The sequence below is a fragment of the Crocodylus siamensis genome, chromosome 1, assembly GCF_052110815.1.
Source record: "Crocodylus siamensis isolate JL-2025a chromosome 1, ASM5211081v1, whole genome shotgun sequence".
NCBI lineage: Eukaryota > Metazoa > Chordata > Crocodylia > Crocodylidae > Crocodylus > Crocodylus siamensis.
In genome coordinates, this window is record NC_143395.1 from 43,379,474 (window position 1) to 43,397,977 (window position 18,504).

Consider the following 18,504-nt stretch of genomic DNA (forward strand, 5'->3'; position numbering starts at 1 on the left):
AGATGGATATAGAAAGCATTGTGAAAATGGGTGTAGCTTATACAAACCTCTGTAGCCTATGCCTGTATAACAAATTAAAATATACATTTTCCCTAGTGAAGATAAAGCCTCTATTGTTTTTAATCAGAGGTACAGGTAACATAATGAAATCTCAGCCTGTGACTATGCTTTTTTTTTTTTAAATAGAAGTGGACCTATTTTTTAAGCCACATACAATCTTACCTAGAAACAATTGATAACTGGTCCTTTTAGAAAATGTCTTTTAAAAGAATGGGAGCTCTGAAAATGAAAGTTTGTCAAATTCTGGGCTTAATTACACTATTGAAAAGTCTGGAGTCAATGTAAAATAACTTCAGTGTTAAAATCTTAATAGCTCCTTCATACTGAGCCAAATTCTCACCGTGACTGGGTCATTCTGCCATGGAAACATTATGAACATGAAGACTATTCATTTAGAATGGAACAATAAGAGCAACGTACAACATGGCATGTAACAGATGGGATCAAAAGACACACTTACCTTTTCAGAACACGAAACATTTGTGGTATGATAAAACCAAATGCACTGAGGTAAAATTTGTTTAATGGTAAATTTGACCTTCCAAGAGTTGGGTCAAATTGGTAAATTGCCACTTAACTTGAGGCACATTAAAATATCTGATTCATTCACAAGTTTATATTTTCCTGCACCTATTTGCAAGATGGAATTTGTACTGGTAGCTTTGTTTTCTACAAGCATGAATCTTTACTCATCACACCTGAGATAACTAAGATAGTAGCATGAGAAGAAGTATGTGTATTTTACAATATTGTGTAAGGGTATCTCAGTTAACTTCTTACTGCAGTAATTATATCAGGAAGGATCTAGACTGTATTGCAGTAAATTCCAAGCATAGAAGTTATATATGTTCTGTACGTATGATGCATATTTGTCTGTGTGTGCCAATCTAATACTAACTTGTTCGGTAACAGTTCAAATAACTTACTTCTTGATGGCAATTAACTCTCCAGATTCAATGCTTCTCCCTAGGAGGACGGAGCCGTATGTTCCATCACCAAGCTGTTTGATAGTTGTGTATCTATTCATGATGTGGATCCTTTAGCTGCAAACTCATTTCAGTCCTTTGGGGACACTTCCCCGTGGTCCTCCTCCAAGTGTAACCAGTTCTTTCTGTGGCACCATAAATACAGAGCACTCAGGACCCCATGAAAAGCTGCAAAAATCATGTTTTCAAGGCTTTGCCTTTGGTCTGGAAGCACAGAACACAGTTCATTTGAGTTGTGTATTCTTCTGAGGTCATTTGTTTGAAGTCTCTTTCTTCTTGAAGATATTCATGAACACAAACTGGGTTCTTTACTTAGTTATCTACTGATAAAGGACCAGATAGTACCTGGCTTGAAATGGGTGCGAGCAGAGGGGGGCTCTCACTCCTTAGTCCATTCCCCTCTCTTTCTACCCAAAAGCCAGCTGCAATTGCAGAGTCACCACTTCACAGCAGTCTTGCCAAGAGCTGAAATGGATGGCCATAGGTGATACTACAATAACTAAGGCTCAATGAGTTCTTGTGGTCTGAGAAAAAAAGTTCCACACCAAAAAGACTGAACACCTCTAAAATGGTAAGGCTTCTTCTCTAGCAAAGACAACCAACCAGGAGTCTGTCTGATAAATCTCTTTCCCTAACTTCTTAAACTGTCTTTTCATGTCAAAGGCACAGCCTTATGCATATTCACAAGAGAAAAATTAGTAGACAAAGAATAAGATGCCTCAAAATAAGTAGGACCAAATTTATCCAGGGGTGGTTACGCTATGGATGCCTTTGGCTATCGAAATACTTTACATAGCCAGACTAACTGACATGACCCATTCTCCTGACACAGTGTGAATGGGAGAATCACTGAAAAGATAGAAAGAACTTATTATCTCGCCTAGTCCAAGCTCTGCCAATGTTACGTTCAATACTAAATGTTTAAATTTAGTTATAAAAGGAATAAATATAACCTACACCATGAAAACTAGTCATTGTCTTCAAATAAACTTGAACAGAACATCTGTAATATTGGCTGCATTTATGACGGTCTTCACTGCAGTTACAATCAGCTCTATGCTCTCTTACACCTTGGATAATGCATTTCGTTATTTGTGTATTGTGTGTTAATTAAGCTGAACATCAGCAGTTTTAAATTTTTGTTCCCTTTGCTGTCCTACCTGGGAAAACCAGATTACTATTACAGTGAGGCAGAGAATAGCAACTCAACCTCCTGTGTTTCCTCATTTAGCAATAACAGCCCATATTGTCCAACTTTGTCATGGTCATCAACAAGGATCCAGGTTCTCTCTGATTTAAAAAAAAAAAAAAATCTCCAAATTTCAGATTTAAAAAAAAGTAACCCCAAATCCACATTTTTCTATGATTAAAATGAAACACCACTAATATATATCTATATATTAGTTGTTCAGCAGCTGTCAACTGAAAAGCTGTCAAGATAATTTATCAGACCCTCCCACACAAAATATGTTTGTCTGCCCTTTCAGATAAAAACTGAAAATATTCATTATATTCCACTCACATAGTTTATGGGTTATACTAAAGGAGTGGGATAATCAAAAATCTATATATTAGTGGTGTTTCATTTTAATCACGGGAAAATGTGGATTTGGGGTTACTTTTCTTAATCTGAAACTTCGGGATTTTTTTAAAATCAGATAAAACCCGGATCCCTGTTCATCAGTAAATAGGCCCACTGATGTTGATGCCAACATAACCATTAAGCATGTTACTTATAACAAATGATAAAGGTGTTAGACAAACAGTTCCCTTTTTCAGTAATGAAGCACTGCCTGAAACAGATGCTTCTGCATCCCTACCTGATCCACTAAGGCTGATGCACTTTGGTGGGAAAAATACTAGGAAGTCTGTGATATGCTAAGGCTATTTTTGTCAGTTTATGGAAGAGAGAGAAACTATCACCAGCTATAAGACAAGACTTGTACTCTCTCATTCAGCAGAATTCACCTCATAACCACATTTTGCTGAACAACTGTACAACAGGCTCCCCTACAAAAAAGTTTACCCTTGAAAACTGAAGTAAAATACAAGCAATATGGACAATTTTCACAGCATAAAAATGGTTCCAGTAGGTATGAGTTGCCCATTTATCTCATTCACTGCTAAAGGAAATGTGAAAATACCAATTTAAATGCCAACTCACCTTTCGTTCAAGTAAAGATTAGCCAATATGAATCGTATCATAGAATCATAGAAGTAGGGTCGGAAGGGACCTTGTAGATCTTCAAGCCCGACCCCCCGCCTGGGCGGAAGAAAAGACTGGACTCAAATGAGTCCAGCCAGGTAGTCATCAAGCCTCTTCTTAAAGAGCCCCAGGGTAGGAGCCAGCACCACTTCCCTAGGAACTTGGTTCCAGCTCCTAGCCACCCTAACTGTGAAGTAGTTCTTGCGGACGTCTAATCTAAATCTGCTCTCTAATAACTTGTGCCCATTGTTCCTTGTCATGCCAGGGGGCACTAGGGGAAACAGCGTCTCCCCTAAACCCTTCTGGTCCCCCCCCCCGAGTGAGTTTATAGACAGTCACCAGGTTCCCCCTCAGCCTTCTCTTGCGAAGGCTGAACAGGTTTAGTTCCTGCAGTCTTTCAATGTAGGGTCTGCCCTGTAGTCCCCGGATCATGCGTGCGGCCCTCCTCTGGACCCTTTCAATGTTGTCTACATCCCTCCTGAAATGGGGCGCACAGAACTGGACGCAGTACTCCAGCTGTGGCCTGACCAGTGTTGCATAGAGGGGGAGGATCACCTCCCTGGCTCTACTTGAGATGCACCTGTGGATGCACAACAAGGTGTGGTTAGCCCTGCCAACCGTGACCTCGCATTGTCGGCCTATGTTCATCTTGGAGTCAATAATGACTCCAAGATCCCTTTCTGCCTCCGTGCTCTCGAGAAGGGAGTTTCCCATTCTATAAGTGTGCTGCTGGTTTCTACTGCCTAAGTGCAGCACCCTGCACTTGTCAGTATTGAAACGCATCCTGTTTATGTCAGCCCACTCCTGTAACCTATCCAGGTCTTGTTGCAGTCTTTCCCTCCCTACTAGCGTGCTCAGCTCACCCCAAATGTTGGTATCATCAGCGAATTTAAACAGGTTGCATTTCACCCCGTCATCCAAATCGCTGATGAAGAAATTGAACAGCGCAGGCCCCAGGACCGAGCCCTGGGGGACTCCACTGCCCACTTCCCCCCAGGTCAAATATAACCTGTCCGCCACCACCCTCTGAGTATGACCCTTCACCCAATCTGCAATCCATCTGACTGTGTAGGCATCAATGCCACAGTCGCCTAGTTTTTTAATGAGGATGGGGTGGGAGACGGTGTCAAAGGCCTTGCTGAAGTCTAGAAAGACTACGTCCACGGCAACACCTGCATCCATTGCCTTTGCGATCTGATCATAAAAGGCAATCACGTTGATCTGACATGACCTGCCCCTAATGAAACCGTGCTGGTTGTCCTTGAGTATCATCCCTGAAGCCGGCCCATCACAGATGTGCTCCTTGAGGATCTTCTCAAAGAGTTTCCCAAGGATAGAGGTAAGACTGACGGGCCTATAGTTGCCCGGGTCCTCTCTCTTCCCTTTTTTGAAGATGGGGACCACATTAGCTATCTTCCAGTCATCTGGCACCTGGCCCGAGCACCACGAGTGCTCATAAAGCCATGCCAAGGGCCCTGCAATAACCCCAGCTAGCTCCCTCAGCACCCTGGGGTGGAGAGCATCTGGACCCGCTGACTGAAGACGTCCAGCCCCTCCAGAAGCTCTCTAACCCGGTCCTCCCCAACCTGAGGTCTGGAGGTGTTCCCCTCGAGCCCATCTGGCATCACAGCGGGGAAGTCCCGGTCCCTGTACAAGAAAACGGACGTGAAGAATTGGTTAAAGAGTTCCGCTTTCTCCTCTGGTGCATATCTTACAATCCTTTCTCCTGATAAAGACTGGAAATTTTACATACTAGTAATTAAAACAAAAAAGCTACCACCAGAGGGACTAATGATTGCATTATTCAATGCATTTAATTAAAAAATTATAGTTAGTAAATCAGACTAAACTACCATATAATTTCCAGCCAGCTATATATATACTAGTGAATTGCCCATAAAGAATGATGGGGCGAGGGGAAGCTTGCCCCACCATCCCCTTCTGCCAGCACCCTGGGCCGCTGCTACCTCCAACACCGCTGGCCTCATCCCCCACAGCCCTGCTCCTCAGAGGTGGCAGACCACCACCATTATGGTAGGGAAGGAGCTGGGGGGGAAGCGAGGCCAGCAGCGCTGGCCTTGCCCCCCGCTCCATTCCTGCCATCATGGTGGTGGCACTCTGCACTCTGATTAGTTGTTTCACTAACCAGAGTGCTCCAAGAGCGTTACGGACAAGCAGACAGACAGACTAAGCCCTTTGTTATATACGAATGCTGCAGAATACCTACTCAAATATGCTGCAGGGACCTCAACAGAAACTGGGTCTGCTCTATTTGCCAGCTTGTTATGGACGGTTCAAAGCCATGTCTATATCAGTTTATAAGGCTTCAAATAACAATTTTCTTTTTGGTCTCTTTTGCACTTGCCTAAGCATGACATTAGGTACCTAACTTTAGGCATCCACATGTGAAAACTTTGATTGTATCACTTACTTGTACAAGTATAACAAAGAGTTGTGGCAGTACTCTAACTCTGGAATTCCAGTGTCTCAGAAGCTGATCTCTCAATATCCAGGTCAAACAACTAAGAAAACTCCTAGTTCTTTCTACAAATATAAATGTAATTAATGTAAATAAATGTAAATATAAATGCAGCAAATATTAAGTATGGCTTGAGGGATGACTCTATACTATAACACTAGACAGAAATATAGCCAGAACCTGGTAGGCCTCGTGGAGCTCCTAGCAGGTATCTTCCTCATGGAGGGTTTTGATATAGTACAGTAAACTGTTTAATACATGACTCTAAAGGAAAGATAAATAAAAGAAGGTGAAGTATCCAGTAGTGTCCAATTGCTGGCTGGGGGATAATGGGAGTCAGACCAACAATGAATTAGCCATAGTGCCCCATTATCCAACAGATTAATTTACCAGTTTCCTGTAATTACTTGGATGCAAGCTGAGACCTCATGCTGCATCCCACGTCCACTGGGTATTATTTAGCTAAATGTGCTTATGGTTCTTCCCTTCAAAAGTGTCTTCAAGTGAAGAGTGGAAGAGCTGTACTACTTTCCACTTGGGTCTGAAGGGATCTCAAGGGTGTATACCCAGAAGATTTAATTACAGTAACAGCTTCCCATCCCATGGCAACCTTCCTTGTTCTGCCATGGAGAAAATCTAAACTGAAACAGATACTCACACATTAGAAATAATACTCCTCGCTCATATATAACTGCAGGGAAGGAAGGAACACTGGGACCCAAATCTGCTGATACAGATCTGGGGGTTTCAGTGAGCCATAAAGCTGAATATGTACTAACAGTGTGGTCTAGTTGCAAAAAAAAAAAAAGCCAACATATGGGATTGTATTAAGAGAAGTGATTCTCCTGCTCTATTCAGCACTGATGAAGCCTCACTTGGAGTACTGTGTCCAGTTTCAGGCCCCACATTTCAAGCAGAATAGGGACAGACTGAACAGAATCCAACAAAGTGACAAAAATTATTAGAGGCCAGGGAAACATGAGGAAAGGCTGAAAAAACTAGGGTAATTTAGCTGGGAGAAGAGAAGATTAAGGGGTGATTTGATAACATTCTTGAAATAGTTGAAGCAAGATTATAGAGAGGATGGAGATGGGCTTTTCTCTTTGGCTAGAAAGGATAGTACTAAGAGCAATAGTCTCAAACTACAGCAGAGGAAATTTAGGCTGGAAATGAGCAAGACCTTTCTTACTATGAGAGGGGGTAAGAATTGCAACAGGTTGCCTAGCGAGGTTGTGGAATATTCATACCTTGAAATTTTAAGAGCAGGTTTGACAGGAACATGACTGGGGTGGTTTAAATCAGGGATGACCTTGCCTCAAGTTAGATGACCTCATGAAGTCCCTTCCAGCCCTAATTTCCTATATTCCCATTTTCCTTATGTTGTTATGCCCACAAGGAGTTGACAATAGACCTATAAACCTCTTTCAGTTACAGAGAAGGAATTAGTCATAACATTTAAAAAACTAAGATCAGAAAATTGAGAAATCCTGATAGAAAAACTACCATTTAATGGACCACACTGCATAATTTTCTGTAGGCCAGTCTGAGGTAATCTGAAGTCCACTGGAGTTCTGGGTACTTAGCATGTCGGGCAGGGGGCGGGGGGAGAATCAAACACAAGGAGCTCAAGTTGGGCAACTAATAACTGGAACTATAATTGACTAACAATTTCAAAAATATCCACCAGTGGTTTTAACATGGAGATAGATATACACACTGCAGGGCCACTGGGTAGATGAATACAAAAAGGTGTTGGTTTGAGGATTTTAAACTATGCTGCTAACATCATTTTAGTCTTCATCAAGGGAAAAAATATAAATCATCAACTAACCCAATGTCTAAATTGATTTAACCAAAATCAGTACAATTTTCTTATTGATAAGGAATTATTGAAATATTTATAGTACATTTCCCTTTCCCTATTTAAATCCTTTTTTACCTTTTTAGTTTTCTCTTCTTGAACTAAGAGAAGAGTCTAAGCATCCATCCAGGATATCTCACCACAGATAAGTAGAGGTGCACCGATACACTGGTCCAACATCAGATTGGCACCGGTATAAATTAAATTGGCTGTATTAGAAATAGGCCCAATGCAGCTGATAATTTGGCCAATAAATGCCCATGCGCACATGCTGCCACAGCACAACACATAGGTGGCAATGAGCAGAGTCCGGCAGCATGGACAGCTGCGTGCAGGTGGTAGGTCCGTTGTGGTGAAAAGGAAGTGGGGAGGGAAGGGGAATGGGAGGGAAGATCAATGCCACCTGTGGTGAGGGAGAAAGTGGGACAGGGACAGATGCTGCACAGTCAGGGCAGGATGAAGTACGGCTCATTTGTGGGGTGCAGGGGTGTGTGGCTCCTACTGATGCTAATACCCCAGGAGGGCACGGGGGGAGGGGCAGGTCATGTGTCATTGGATCTGTGTAGGGAGGGGCAGGTGGGCTGCAGCTGTGGCCTGGAGTCAGGGCTGTGCTGGGCTCTTCTCAGCAGAGGCTGGGCTTGGGGCAGGTGGCACTGGGAGGGAGGTATGAGGGGGGAGGCTGCAGCCACCCCAAACTTTGCTGTAGCCCTCACATAGCTCCCCCTCCTAGCGCCGCCACCGACTGCCCTGACCCCAGCCCCCACTGAAAAAAGCCCAGCACAGCCCTGGCTTCAGGCCACAGCTGCAGCCCTCCTGCTGCGCCCGGCGCAGATCCGGGGGCACACTCCCCCCCCCGCACTAGCCCAGGGTACAAGCAGCAGCAGCAGCCACCCCTTTCCCCCACTCTCCCCAGACAAGCCATGGCAGTGTCCCGTGTGCCGCCTGGACAGTCTGCCTCTGCCGCACTCTCTCCCTCCCTCACCACAGAAGGTATTGATCTGCTCCCCCCCCACCCCTTCTCTCCAACCCCCATCCACCACAATGGACTTACCAGCTGCATCAGAAATCAGGCTGGTATCGGCCATTATGCCTCCTTAAAAATCAGCTATTGGTATCAGCCCCCAAAACCTCTATCAGTGCACCTCTACAAGTAATGTCTCCCCGAAGTCACTGCAACCTGGCAAAGTAAAAAGGTATGTCTATACCGAGCAGCCTGTAAGATAAGACCCTAACTACTTCCACATTTTCTTAGTCATATTCACTGGTTCTCATGCAGAAAAGAAACTTCACGGGATTTTATTTTTGGCTTGGAATTAAACAAAAAAAGTTCTCACTGTAATTAAAATAAATTACTTAAAGTTTTTATTTAAGCTTTGCAGAGGTTTGTTTAAAACAATCGCACTCCCCAACTAAAAGTCTAGCCTAAGTCAATTGGTAGAGTCCCTTTAATAATTGAGCAGCATTTTGAAGATGTACAGTGCTCTGTAGATCTTAACTATGTTATTAAATGTTAAATTTAAGCTTGAATAATTATCTGAAATAATATACAGGCAAATAAACACCCTCTCTGATATCTGAAAGAATGCATTACCTCCATGAAAATTTCACAGTGAAACTGACTAGAAACAAAAGTGAAACTGACATTTTTCAGGTTCATTGATTTTAGACATTTCTCAGGTCTGACAAACAGCATTGATAAATTCAACATTCTTTCAGTAGCAATAATCTCAGGTGGTAGGAGTAATATGTATAAAGAAATGTGTTCATTACAACGTTCTGTTATTATCCGTTAAAGGTAAGCTACTGTAACTGTGCATACAGTCCTTTTCAGTTATAAATGTGGAAAACGTTCAGTTATAAATGTGGGGGAAAAAAACCGATTCAGAATTAAAAGCTTTCAGACACTGATAAAGTTGTCAAAGTATGAGTCAGTATCTCTCAGCTTATTTGTATGGTTTTCAGATAAGGATGTTAGCTACAATACAAAAAGCAACTACAACTATAAAATTTTTCCTTAAAAAAAAATAAATAAATAAAAATATAGGCAATCATTATTTCAGAGCCCTACCCTGCAAGCATCTGTGCCCACAAATAACCCCATCAAAATCACTGACTGGGATGAGAGACTACTTACACATATAAAATGTACCTAGATATTTCTAAAAGTTCTTTAGAAAGCACAGGAAATGTTTTCAACAAATGTTAAGGCTATCAAGCTGGATTCCTGAGATACATGTACCAATGAATATTCCTTCTTTGTTTAACACATAAATCTTTCTAAAAAAAACTCTTAAGCAAGACATTTCTAATGCTAATAATTTTCAGTATATTTTTATTCGCAGTTAAACGCTGCACAGATAAAGAGAATAGCTAGAATTGTATTAGTACTATACTTTTGATTAACAGCTTTGTAAAAAAGCCGGTAATCAACTCTAAAAAACAGGAACTGATGTTATCCAAGCTATTGTTTATAATGAACACACACTATTTATTTGTCATTTGAAAAACATTTACCTTTGGTGAAGACAGCCCATTTTATGGTAGTCACTCAATGCCATACAGCTCTAGAAAAACAAGCATTCACCTCTGTTATAAAAGATTCTCTGGATTACTGCCCAAGCACATCAAGCAACATAATGCAAAGAAATGAAGTCTCTGAAAGTCATTTTTTAAGAAAAAGAATATATACTTGAGTGATAATAGTTGCAACTCTCAGCACTTTCCCGAGAGAGTAGTTTTCATATACTCTTACATAAAATGAGGTCCTAGTCCATCAAAAACACCATCAGCAAATCAAATGAAAAATGGTTGCTACCAAACAAGAAATAGGAGTCGAAATATGAGTCTCAAAGTCCCTCCCTCAGCAGATGCAGGCCTAGTCAGAAAAACTTCCATATACAGGTATTTTTTAAAGATAACCAGAAAAGTTCTAAAAGCACAGGGGAAAAGCAGCTGATTTTAAAAGACAGTGAACATACAAACCCAGCTATGGGAGATGGGGAGAGATGCGCACAACTGTAGCAGGGAAAAAAAAGAAAGCCAGAGGATTAACCCGATTCTCAAGAGCCACTAAATCTGTCAAGTCTGGTGTCATTTACGATCCTCATACTTCTTCCCTAGGCACTTTTAATTGTCCAGAGTCTCTGTAAGTGCCATGAATCCCTTCTGAACTCACAGAAAAGCTGGCAAGAGGAGAGGAGGGCATGTACAACACGCTCTGTACAAATGCAACAAAGCACTATTAGGCTTAATATACACAGTACAAACCCTGCTAGAAGGAGTCATGCAGTCCATCTGAGAGAAGCCAGAGCTGATCGAACGGTGACATCTCTGCTAGCTAGGAATGGGGGAGAGGAAGGGGGCGGGGAGGCTGACTATGGGGAAGGAAGTGATTTTCCACCCACCAACAGAAAAGCAAACAAAGACAATGCAGCTGCTAACCAGGGACAACCAGGAGCTTTCCCTAGTGAAAGCAACCCAGGAGCTCCCCTCTCTGGCCTTTTCTTTCCAGTGCTCTCCCTCAAGGCTGGAAGGGGTTTACCAAAGGCAAGACTAGGTGTAAGATTTTTTTTCCAAGTTAGAAAAAAAATCCTCATCCAGTTGGGTTCTCCATATCCTCAAGACCAAGTTAAATATTGAAGCAACCACCTAATACAACAAATGAATTATTTGATTCACCAGAATAAATATTTTATAATCACAAAGGCCCCAGTTGCACAATAAACTGCTCCAGGTATCATCTGCATGCAGTAGCTAACAGGATCAAGCCTCTAATATAGCTGTACAAATGCAACGGGCTTGCTCCTTCATTGCCTAAGTACCATAAGCTCCTCAAGCCAAATTAAGTAGGAAGTCAGAGAAAGCAACATTTCAATAGCAAGCAATATCAACCCCTTTGCCAGGCACTACTATCTTACTGTCTTTCTCTCCAGCTCCTCCTGCCTTTCTCCATTTTCTCCTTACTTTTTCTTGAAATGGATAATAGAGGCATTTTCCATCTCCAGTCATGCCAGGATCTGTGCTGAGCTTGAAACTTAGGAGCACGGTACATGCTCAGACTTCTGAGCAATATTTTATGAGAATGAATCCTGCAATGGAATTCAGACACATAAAAAGTTTGACTCCCTACATACAATGCAGGGACTTCTAGTGAATAAGTTGTTTCATGGTGGCTTTCTCGAACTGATTTCATTTACAGATGTGACAGAATCTCCAGAAATGTAATTTAAAGATCTAGGAAGTTAGACATAGGTATCAATAGACCTTGACCTTTATAGCATTTAACTTTTTTTTCTTTAATTGAGCCCACAGATAGTTCTTAAATGATGCCAGCTGGAACTGGTTATGCTTTTTAAAGGGAAGAATTTAGCATTAAATCATTCCTATAACAAATGTATAAATGTATTTATTTGTACATTATAATTAGCAATTTTATTATCCCACTCATTTAGCATAACCCATAAACTATGTGAGTGGAATATAATGAATGTTTTCAGTTTTCATCTAAAAGGGCAGACAAGCATATTTTGTGTGGGGGGTCTGATAAATTATCTTGACAGCTTTGCAAAGCAAGAATATACACAACAACCGTAACAGCTGCTTTTCGGAGTTATCTAGAATGCTCAGTTGCCTGTAACAGGATCACATCTTCTAGGGACTATTTATAATTGCACTACTAAGTTTTACTGTTAGTAACTCTATTATAGAAACTTACTCATTTTACTCAACCACATAACGTGGCTCATTGAGACAGGACTCTTCATGCTGTGACATGAATGGCAACTTGGAAGAGCTTTTCTCACAAGTGTTTGAAAACTCTCAAGAAAAAGATGCATAAACCTTGGCAATGTACGTTTAATACTACATTTCAACAAAGTTAGGTCTAGAGTGGCCCTGCAACTTGTGCCACCCAGACACACCCTGGTCTCTGCATCTGGTGGTCCAGCATGGGAACAGGCTGTCTAGAGAAGCTGTGGAATCTCCATCCTTGGAAACTTTCAGGGAATGCAGGTTGGATGCACACTTGGCTGAGATGGTGGGTTAGGCAGGGATGACCCTGCCTTGACCTGGGGGCTGGACTAGATGACCATGTGAGTCCCTTCCAGCCTAACGTTCCTATGAAGCTATCAGCAAAGCCACTTGGATCTGGGCAGTTACAGGGATCCACCTACAGAAGCCATGCAGCCCCAGGACCTTTTAGAGGCCAATGCCAAGGGCTTAGTCCCTCTCCCTCATTGCAAGTTCAGGTGAGGGCTATGAGGGAGCTGGGGGGCATGCAGCCTGGCCTGTTCTGAAATCCTGGGCAAAGGGTAGGACTGGTCAGCTCTGGTTTGACAGGGCATCTGCTGCAGGGGCCAAGGTTTGCTGACAGCACAGACAGAAATCACAGAAAAGGGGTCAGATTTTTACCAATTTGCCATTTTTGAAGCTGTCTGCAGTTAGTGTTGCCAATGCTCCCGGATTGGCCAGGAGTCTACTGGAGTCAGCATCAATCTCCAGGTGACTGCTGAAAGCAATCCAGAGATTGATATTGTGAATGGATTGAACAGTACAATTAATGACATTACATCATATTGGGGAAAAAAAATTCTCCCTGAATAGCTTCAGTCAGAGTTGGCAACCCTATCTGCAGCCTGTACTTGTGTTTGGTTGCGGCTATAAACCACTTTCCGTGGCCAGATTGGACAAAACATGTCACTTCTGTTTGCGTCTGGACACAGCAGGAACACCTTGCAGATCCTCCTCAGCAGAAACCCCTGGGATTATGGCAGGGGTGGGCAAGATGTGGCCTGTATCCAGCCTGCAGGGTCCCTAAAAAAGTTTATAAAATTAATAGTTATCTGCCCCTTGCTGCCTGTCATGCAGCCCTCAATGACTTGCCAAAACTCAGTAAGCAACCCTCCACCCAAAATAATTGCCCGCCCCTGGATTATGGGCTAGAAGGCATCTGAGGGGAAAACATTATATCCCCCCAACCATTGTTCCCAGGCCACTGACAATGCCCATGAGTCCAAACAAAAAGGCGAGCCACGGAACTCCACCCCTTCCTACAAATCCCTGGTGGCAGCCCAGCCCAGCATGCACCGCGCCACCCGCCCTCCAAGAGCTAGGGCGGGACTACACTTCCCGGCATACCCGGCTGGGCAGAATCCTATGGATGGGGGGATTCCCAGCATGCACCACTTCGCCTTACGCCAAGTGTGCCAAGGCGACTGCGTTTCCCGGCAGGCTGTGCGGCCGCTGGGGGCCAATCGGGGGGCGGGGCGGTGCTCTGGCTCCTGTCTTGCTGCTGGCGGGGCATGTTTGGCCACGGTCTCGGCTGCTCCAGGTCCTCCCGCCCCTCACTCTCCGAGAAGATGGCTGCCGTACGCCGGGCCCGCAGTGACTCCCGCTGCGTGGTGCGCTTCTCTGACCGAGAACTCTGCTAAGCCCCTGCGGGGCGGGACACGAGCCGGGCGGGGGCCGCACCCCCGAGCAGCAGCGCCGGAGCGAGCGCAGCATGGTGAGCCCGGGGCCGGGCCGCGTCTCCCGGCCGCCCTGGGAGGCCGCCACTTCTCGCCCCTTCCCTAGCCCCACCCGAGCCCGGCGGGAACCGCCGCCCCCCCCCCCCCCCCCGGCTGTTACAACGGTAAACAATCCGGGCACTTACTTAAACTGTCCCGTTCCCCCCGGTTATTGCGGCGCCCTCGGCCGGGGCCGAGCCTGAAGGAAAGAGGGGACCCACATGCGGAGCAGCTGGACGGCAAGTAAAGGAGAGGGCAGCGCCAGGGCGACGGAGGAGATCCAGAAATGGTGCCAGAGGCGAGGGTTTCCGAGGGTGGTAGCTTTTACTGAGCCCGTGACATGGCTGGAGTAGGGTTAGAGGAGCTTAGGATCCAGTGAAGAATGGCTTAAGCTCGTCTAGCTCGACCCCAGCTATGTCTCTGGTCCAGTAAAAGCTGTCGCCCTGGGATACCCTCACCTTTTGCAGCACTAATGGGCCGTCACCCTTAGAAATCTTTGCTTGTCTGTGGGAAGGTCTTAATCTTCCTGGGGCTCTGTCTAACCAGACCCAAATCATAAAAGCTCCTTAGATGCACAGAGCAGGTAAAACTATTAATTGGAGCATGCCCTAGCCGGGGAAAGGCCCATGGGGATCCTCTAAATCTGCAACTTTGTCACAGGCACAACCCCTTTAGGCTTGAAGACAAATAGTTTGCCTGAAGTTTGCTTTCATCCCCAAACAGTCCAGTGGTTGTGAGTAATGCAAAGACTACCTTTTGCTTTGGATCAGCTGAGCCTGGTGTTAATTGTACAGGGGAACCTGTATGTCAGTAACCTCAGTCTTTATTTCAGTACTGTTAAACTCTAATTGGGAGTTGCTAGGCTGCTGTACTGTTTAAGGGAAGAAACCTGGACTTGTACTCTGAACATGAACAAGCCCTTTGGATATGGCAAGTTTAAACAGAGCTTTGTAAACAAATGCGTGACCCACTTATTTTTATAGGGTGTAATCCAAAACAAGTTGGCTCATGGTTACCAGGTTTCTCCACTTGGCTGTTTCTTCTGCTAGTTTTTATTGATATGGACCTAATATAAACTCATTAGACATTTGTATAGATCAGTATGTGTTGAAGTGGTTCCAAGTGAAAATGCCTTTAAGCAGCATGATAATGTCATTATGTTGCTAGTATAGAGACAGGAATAGAATGGATAACTTGGCAATGAAGTTAGTAAGGCAAAGGCTAACAAGAGATAAGCTCATGTTTACCTCAGCAGAGGAGGCGAGGTTAAATAATCAGGAAAACAGTCTTGTGTGAACTCCAGAACATTGCAGAGCTTCACATTACACTGATATTTCAGTTTGAATTTTTTGAAGTGGGGGAAGAAACCTCTTATTACTGAACTGATTCTCAGTCTATTCACAAGATAAGCCCTGAGATTTTAAATATGAAATTATAAAGTTAAAAGCATTAACTTGTTGACTTTCTGAGTTCTTTGCACCTGAAGAATTGTTATGTAGTCAAAAAAGTGGAAGCTAAGACATCTCATTTTCTGAGGAGCACCTGGAGTCCAAAATGCTTGAGAACCACAAACTGGAGATCATTTACTAGATCATGTAGTATGTGCAGACACAAGTGACTGGTCAGTATTTGAGCTAAAAGATCTCTTAAACTTGTGGCGAGTCAGACAGGCTTTGCACAGGCCTGGAAGTTCAGATGGGGCAGGCTCAGGTGTTTGAACTGAGTGTGATATTTTGCTATTGTGTAATTTTTAATAGGTTGAAGTGTTTTAACAAGAGTGCCCCTTTTCCTGGAAATCAGTGCACATACCCACTATATTTACAGGCTGTGTGGGTGTTTAAATACTGTATTCATGGGGTATTCCAAGTCCAGTCCACAAGTTACATTGACCAAGAAATAATAGTGTCTAATTAGATGGAAATTTGTGTTTTAAATTTTGCTTTATACAAGTGAAGCTTCTGACTCTGAAAGCTAGAAAAACTGTTTTGGATTATTGATTATTTCTAGATAATCTTCCTGGTAGCTTTTTAAAATGTATTGAACATTGAGATTCAAAAAAATTCAATTTGAATGTCAGATTGCAAACTGAAAATGAATTGATTAAGTGTCATTTACTCTGTGGAAGCTGTGTAGACTGCAGTGCAAGTTTTGAAAAATACCAGCAGTCCTGGGATAAAGTCATTCAGGTATAGACAAGAGCAACCTGTATGGATGACAAGCCAGCCCAGCAGACCCATGATAATCTAGGACACCTATGGAGTGGTCAGTTATTAGTAGCATTCAGATACTACATCAACATCTCCCAAAAATGAGATGACAGATCAAGATAAAGCATTAACTTGCTTCCTCCCGGGTTTTTGCAGAACTAGATATATGGGTTAAGTCAATGTACACTCAGCTTAAATTGGAATGGAACCCAACTTTTAGTCGAGGCCAAATCTCCTTTCCCAGGCCATCTGGCTAAACATCGATGTTTTAATGCTATAGTTCTTGTAGCAACTGGTCATTGATTTTAATATTTAAATTTTGATCTTGTATATTAAAACAGCTCTCTGGAAAAGTGGGTGTTAACATATTTTTGATGTATTGAAATAGACAACTGCTTAAATCAGTTCCGTATTTTTAGTACTCTTCTGAAATATTTGCTGAGACCTGCTTTTTTTAAGAGGGTGCGAGCTCTAGTAGTGGTGTATTTGTGTCCATCTGTTGTTGTGTCTCCCCTCTTCCCCCCCCGCCTCCCCCCCCAGGTTTCAGGATTATGCCTTTCACTGAACCAGATTTTCCATCCTAATGTAAACCTAACTTTCAAACTGTGGCTTTAGGGTCTTAATTTGCAATAGCTGCAACTGTTGGTAAAACTAAAATTTCATGTTTCATTTTGTTCAGTCATTGTTTGCAATATATATCTTATGATTAATTCCCCAATATTAGCCTTTGTTTTTTGTGCTCTGTTTATAAGCATTAATTACAGGGTTTTTAAAAAAAAAAATCCAGCTAGATTTAATTTTTTTTAAAAGGTCCTTAAGTCTCAAGCATTTTTAGTAAAAACAGTTTGTTTGATGTGGAGGTTGCACTCTGTCTCATTCATTGTGTATTCTTTGGTTTATTAAAGACCCTTGCGCTTAAGCTTAATAGTTAGCATTTCCAAAAGCCACACTACAGAGATCTGCATGTTGGTACACACTTTCTACGCTGTGCTAAACAAAATAAAACCTGTTCTTGGTTGGCATAGACTTACCTATTTCTGTTTTACTTGAATAGTTGTGTGTAGTTTTGGGTTTTTTTGTTTTTCCTTTTAAAAGGACACAAGTTACATGGTTAGTTTCTGAAACTTAGTAAAGATTTAAAAATATTTGTAAATCTTGTTAAATAATACAGTGTGGGGATTCCTGTTTTCATTAGTAATAGCTCTTTAAGTTTTCAGTTTCAAGTATGTGACCATTTCTCCTCCCTTCAATTGGAGAGAGACTGAACACAGTAAGCTAGAGAAGTTTTATTTTAAGAAGCCATGATATTGCCAGAACAAATAGCTATGTTTCCTTTGATGGGACTGTTTTCTCTGCCTGCTTTATTTTGTGCACATGTCATTGGTTTTTTGGTAGTGGTCTTTTTGTTATTTGAGGTATCTGAACTGTGATCACCAGAATTTTGGGCCATGCTTTGATATTGTTCAGCAGTGTTGTCCATCAGAATACTACCTCTATAACCAGGGAACCGGGTTTTCTGTTTCCCATGGAAAAACAGAGAAAACCGTGGATTTCCCCTTTTCATCAGAGAAAACACAGATTTCTCCTTTTTAGCAGAGAAACCCATGGATTCCCCACTTTTGCAAAGAGCTCTGCAGGCTGGTTGAGCCCCTGCAAGGGCTGTTTGCAAACAGGGCAGGAAGCCTGGCCTTGCCAGCGGGGGGAGGAGTATGGGGAAGGGCGGGGCCTGAGGCCCTCAGTCAGCTAAGGCTCACCTGGGCTCAGCTCAGCCTTACTCTTGGTTCCTGGAGCCTGTGTACATGGGGCTTGTTGGGAGCCTGGGACCCTTCTGGCAGGACTGGAGAGGCTGTAGGTCATGGCTGGGGGCATGAGCAGGGCTGGGAGGAGCCAGAAGCTGGCCCCACCCCCGTCCGAGCAGGTGGCAGCAGTGGAGGAGCCTGCTCTATGCTGCTTCTGCTGCAGCTGCCTGCTGTTGGGGGCAGCGAGCTGCAGACTTGGCTTCCTGGCAGCTGAGGACCTGCTCTGGCAGGGCTGGGGGGCAGGGACTGTGGGAGGGAAGGAGGGGGCAAAAGGCACAAATGGGGAGCGGGCAGCTGTTGTGGGGGCAAGTGAGGGACACCAGCAGGGCTGGGAGTGCTTTGGGGTGAGTGAGGGGTACCATCAGGGCTGTGGGGGGCTTTTGATTGTAATAACAGACTTTGG

The 18,504-nt window shown here is 43.4% G+C and overlaps 2 protein-coding genes across 13 annotated transcripts in view; one reads left to right on the forward strand and one right to left on the reverse strand.

Moving 5' to 3' along the window:
• CILK1 (ciliogenesis associated kinase 1) overlaps positions 1 to 11,001 on the reverse strand; it is a 41,264-nt gene extending 30,263 nt beyond the window's left edge. The window contains exons 1-4 of one of the 9 annotated variants that reach the window (XM_090033660.1): positions 10,860 to 11,000; positions 10,107 to 10,156; positions 5,684 to 5,796; positions 987 to 1,250 (exon numbers count right to left, since the gene is read on the reverse strand). In XM_090033660.1, the coding sequence (XP_089889786.1) occupies positions 987 to 1,087 (101 nt within the window). In that variant the 5' untranslated portion in view covers positions 1,088 to 1,250; positions 5,684 to 5,796; positions 10,107 to 10,156; positions 10,860 to 11,000. The other 8 variants (XM_090033669.1, XM_090033705.1, XM_090033688.1 and 5 more) reach the window with 8 other exon arrangements.
• A 2,895-nt stretch (positions 11,002 to 13,896) lies between these two features.
• The window catches only part of FBXO9 (F-box protein 9), a 37,284-nt gene continuing 32,676 nt past the window's right edge, over positions 13,897 to 18,504 (forward strand). For 3 of the 4 annotated variants that reach the window (XM_090033727.1, XM_090033735.1, XM_090033745.1), the window contains exon 1: positions 13,957 to 14,094. In XM_090033727.1, coding sequence (XP_089889853.1) covers positions 14,092 to 14,094 — 3 coding nt within the window. In that variant the 5' untranslated portion in view covers positions 13,957 to 14,091. Of the gene's footprint in view, positions 14,095 to 18,504 lie in introns of all 4 variants that reach the window. The other variant, XM_090033754.1, reaches the window with a different exon arrangement.